Source organism: Scyliorhinus torazame, chromosome 4, assembly GCF_047496885.1.
Source record: "Scyliorhinus torazame isolate Kashiwa2021f chromosome 4, sScyTor2.1, whole genome shotgun sequence".
Classification (NCBI taxonomy): Eukaryota; Metazoa; Chordata; class Chondrichthyes; order Carcharhiniformes; family Scyliorhinidae; genus Scyliorhinus; species Scyliorhinus torazame.
In genome coordinates, this window is record NC_092710.1 from 109,527,480 (window position 1) to 109,532,231 (window position 4,752).

A 4,752-nucleotide genomic window follows, 5' to 3' on the forward strand; every position below is an offset into this window, starting at 1 on the left:
GCCTGACAAACTCTTGCAGTGATGTCCTGGGACTGAGATGACTGACCACCAACAACCACAACCATCTTCCTTTGTGCTAGATATGACTCCCAACCAATGGCGAGTTTTCCCCTGACTCCAGTTTTGATAGGACTCCTTGATGCCATACTCGAACAAATGCTGCCTTTATGTCAAGGGCAATCATTCTCACCTCACCACTTGAGTTCAGCTCTTTTGTATGTTTGAACCAAGGCTGTAATGAGGGCAGGAGCTGATTGAACCTGGTGGAACCCAAACTGTGTGGCGACTAGGGGATTTTCACAGTACCTTCATTGCAGTGTTAATGCAAGCCTACTTGTGACACTAATAAAGATTATTCATTATTATTATTACTAGGAAAGCTTGTGCATAGGTGAAAGAGAAGGAACCAATTTAAAGTGTTGGAAGGTTTTCGTGGCAAGGCTGGGAGAAGAAATCAGAGTGGATCTTATTGCTGAAAGTTGATTCAGGAAATCGGAGGTCTGAGGGAGGACATGTGATGGTCCTCTGGACAATACGACTTGCAAAACTGCTTCCTGTTTAATTTGTGGATTGTTAAAGTTGCAAAAAATTGGATTAATCTCAAACCACAACCTGCTGACTCACTCGCTGCAGGGGCTGTTTAGCACAGGGCTAAAGGGCTGACTTTTAAAGCAGGCCAAGGCAGGCCAGCAGCACGGTTCAATTCCCGTACCAGCCTCCCTGAACAGGCGTCGGAATGTGGCGACTAGGGGCTTTTCACAGTAACTTCATTTGAAGCCTACTTGTGACAATAAGCAATATTCATTTCATTTGAAAGCCATAACATTTTAAATTGTGATTTAAAAAAAAAAGTTAGTCATGGGAATTCAAATCTCCTGTTTTCTCCACATGGGCTCTTTAGTTTTCTTCAAGTTGAATGCAGATATCTGCCATTTTGTGAACATCCGGTTAAGATTGAAACAATCCAATAATTAAGATACCAAAATGCTCAGTAGTTTGGATGCCAGCAGATATATGCAAATATATATTTTTTAAATGGACATTTTAAATTTAGCATAGACTTGCATAAATCCATGAATAACACTTGACCCTTCTGGGAGTCTCAACAAAGACCCTTCTGGGAGTCTCAACAAAAGTTCATTTTTATAGCATTTTTTGACATAGTGAATTTCATCCGGGTGCTTCCCTGGAGAATTATCAGACAAAATTTGGCACCAAGCCACATGGGTATGAGAGCAGATGATCAAAACTTAGCATAAGGAGCATCTTTAAGAAGGGTGGAGGGAAGCACTTAGTTTTGATGGAACCTAACTTTGTATTTTTCTGCAACTTTTCACAAACCTTTTGCAGGTAGAAAGTTGTGAACCGGTAGATCCACATCAATACGCTAACTGAGCACGATAGATCTCAAAAAACAGAAGGGGACTAGTTGCTTGACAAACTCTCGGTCAGGATTGCAGGGTTAGACTAAGTTGTTTATGTGGAGAGGAACATCAGTGCAGACTTAAAGGATATTCTGTGTTCAACATTCCACAGTTCTACAAAAACTGGCCTCCACTTACTTCAGTTTTTCCTGAAAGAGGTTTACTTCCCCAGGACTTAAGAGTTTCAGCCTTTTTAAAAACATACCATTATTCTTGGAACAAAACTTTATGAAATAAACCTCTGGATTTGAATTTTGAATGCAAAATAAATCCAGCTGTCCTGCAAACTGAGCAACTGAACAGCACCACCAAATATTTCCCCCTCATGGTTCAATTAGTTTTGTACAAAGGTTTGGATTAAAGCAAATAACATTATTGTCATAACAGTGTTTTTACTAGTGGAATATAACAGGACACAAACAAAATAGTCTGTACAGAGAAGGCAATATTGAAAATGGTAACTCGCATCAAATAGAGAACATTAATCTTCACACCGTCTATGAGATAAGGCAGCATGTTCATGATGAGTCCCACATAAATTAGGTGTTTATGCAGCATTAGTGCCGAAGCAACGAATAACAAATGTGTGTAGCTATGCAGGGAGTGTCTGCAACAATTGATTAATACACAAAAGACATCAGGAGTTTACACAAACGAGTTGGTGCTTTCTGGGTTCACGCGAATGATTCGAGATCCATTGCGGAGATCCTGGAGTTGTTTGGCTGGTGTTCCGACTCCCTCCTCAAACCGTCTCTCCACCACGGGAAGGACAGTCTCGTACAGGAAGGAAACATTCTCACGAATGAAGACTTTCTTCTCCGGGTCCTGCTCGCAGCGCAGGCTGTAGTCTACATGCTGGACAGCCACCAGGATGATCTCTCGCAGGCTTTCCAAAAGGACCATGTGTAGCTCAGGGAAGTATAGCTTTAGCCCTTCCTCTAAGAAAGCCATCAGCTGCTTTGTGAAGGCCACGATAGTGTAGCTGAGGTTGACCCAGCAGTCGTCACCAGTGTACTGATCAAAATTGATGATGCCACTGGCCTTCATCTCTTCCTTCAACTTTGCCAAGGCTTCAGGTGTCATCAGGTTCATTTTTCTCCACATCTCCTCAGAGTTCCGGTGCTTGGTGGCTTCCATGATGATGCCCTTGTAGCTGTGGAGGGCAGCCTTGATGTCCTTGACCAGCAGAGCCTGAAGTGTGAAGGTGAGGTCAAGGCCGATCTCACTGAGTTTGCTGCAGTGTTCCTTAGCCACCTCCACACACTCGGCTGTGGTGGACAGACTCTCCTTGCTGTCAAACACCTGCTTGCTGAAAGCGTCCACAAAGAGCCGAGTGGCTGTGCGCGACCACACCACAAAGGCCGAGTAACAGCCGCTATCACCAGCGAAGTCCATCTCAAACTCCTTGGCAGTGTCCAGTAGGCCGGTGAAGAAGATGTTGCAGAGCTTGTGGATGTATAACAAGGTGGCACCCTCGATGCGCAGCTGGCGGATGGCTGTCTGCACAGCAGCCGCCCGGTTCTTCAAGAAGAGCTCACAGGCCTTGGTCGACTGGCCCAGTCGGATCAGCTGAGACACCGCCCGTCGCGTGGCCCGCGGACCTCCTCGCAGAGAGCGCCCGGGCGACAGCTCGTACACCAGCACATCAGTCAGGCGGCGAACCCTCTGATCCACCCTGCTCCGGAGCTGGCGCACGCCAGGCTGGCCCGCTGCTCCGCTCAGGTACTCAGATAACTTGTCTAGCAGGTCGACAGCCCCTTCAAAGTCCCGCTGAGCGATGCAGACATCCAGGTCCTCCGGCAGCTCTTGAATCCACTCCAGGCTCAGGTCCACCAACTCCATGGCCGGGTCGGACTCCTCCTCAAATGGGTTAGTCTTGGGTGAGAGGGGTCTCTGTTGTTTCTCTTCCTCGGCCACCAGCAGCCGAGCCTTGGCCTCCTCTCGCTCCACCTCCAGGCGTTCGGTCAGGGCTTTGTTCTTCTTGGTCTGGTCCAGGATCTCCAGCCACTCCTTCTTGATCTTGGCATTTTCAGCTTGGAAGACCCGCGTGTCAGGGAACATGAGGATCTTGAACATGTCGCGCATGGGCCCGTTGTCCTTGACGTTGACCACAGCAAAGCTGTCCAGCGGGTACAGGGCGTCATAGCGGTAGCGCACAGCCCCACGGCGGCTGGGTAGCCAGGAAGCCACTAGCAGGCAGTCGTTCATTAGGAAGGTATGTACCCGCTGGACCTGGGCAGCACTCTCCGCATCGCACTCGAGCAGGTCACCGTTGTAGACCAGGTAGCGGCCTGGGGCCTGCAAGATGTCCTGGCATCCCTCCACCTTTTCCAACAAGGTGGTGAGGGTGCGCTGCTTGTGCTCCTCGGCCTCCCGGGGCAGGATGAGGAAGGCCTCGGAGGAGGAGGTGGTGGAGGAGGAGGTAACCGAGGAGGAGGAGGCCCCGCCGCTGCTGACCAGAGGGGGCTGAAGTTGGCGGAAGCCCTGATACTGCTGTTGTTCCTTGTCGGCCGCCAACAGCATCTGGGTCAGGCCGTCCATGATGCCCTTCTGCTCGGTCAGGATATGGCTGAGCTGGTACATCTCGCTCTCCAGGTAGGAGATCTCCCGGGCCGTCTCGATGAACTGCCGGTAGTTCTTGTAGACATTCTTCTTCAGGTTCTGCGCCGTCTCGTCGGCCAGGCTCTGGATCTTGTGCCGATGTTCCTGCAGGTCCCGGTCGCCGTCCGACTGCTGCGACAGCTGCTTGACGTATTGGGCCGGCTCGAAGCGGGGGGCCTCGAGCTGGCGCCGGAGCCGGGAGGCCACGTCCGCCGCCATCTGAACCCGGGGAGAGCGGTGGCTGAAGGGTTAACTAGGCCGCGACCCGCGGACTTTCTCCTTACACCGTCCGTACCCACAGCTCACCCTGGGCCCGCTCCCCGCTTCCCGCTTCCGCTCCAACTGACAGCCGGGCCTCAATCCCGCCGCCCCTCCCTCGGCCTCCTATTGGCTGGCCGAGCCCAGAGAATCAGCCCTCCCATTGGCTCGGAGCCGGCTCTGGCCTCCGATTGGCTGGCCGAGCCGCGATATTATGTCTCCTATTGGCTGTAAGGGCTCTATTTCGCCCTGACGTACGATTGGTTGACCACATAGTCTACGGGCTTTCATTGGTCTGTCGGTTCCATCAAGTGGCCCAATGACTTTGGTCCGCTGGGTACCTGCCTCCTGTGCTGTTGTTGATTGGCCAGTGTCGAATATCTCCCTCTTCACCGATTGGTCGCGGCTCTGTCATGTGATTGGCCGGGTTGAGAGGGCGGGCGAGGCTGCACTGCGCATGTCAGTGTTG

At 50.8% G+C, this 4,752-nt stretch overlaps 1 protein-coding gene across 1 annotated transcript; it reads right to left on the reverse strand.

Moving 5' to 3' along the window:
• Window positions 1–1,796: 1,796 nt before the first annotated feature.
• exoc8 (exocyst complex component 8) lies at window positions 1,797–4,369 on the reverse strand. Its single transcript, XM_072498465.1, has one exon. The coding sequence runs from the start codon at window positions 4,242–4,244 to the stop codon at window positions 2,070–2,072; it is 2,175 nt and encodes a 724-aa protein (XP_072354566.1). The 5' UTR covers window positions 4,245–4,369; the 3' UTR covers window positions 1,797–2,069.
• Window positions 4,370–4,752: the final 383 nt, after the last annotated feature.

What these genes read in the sequence shown, in the direction of transcription:
- exoc8 (XM_072498465.1), bottom strand. Translation starts at nt 4,244, where the DNA reads ATGGCGGCGGACGTGGCCTCCCGGCTCCGGCGCCAGCTCGAGGCCCCC.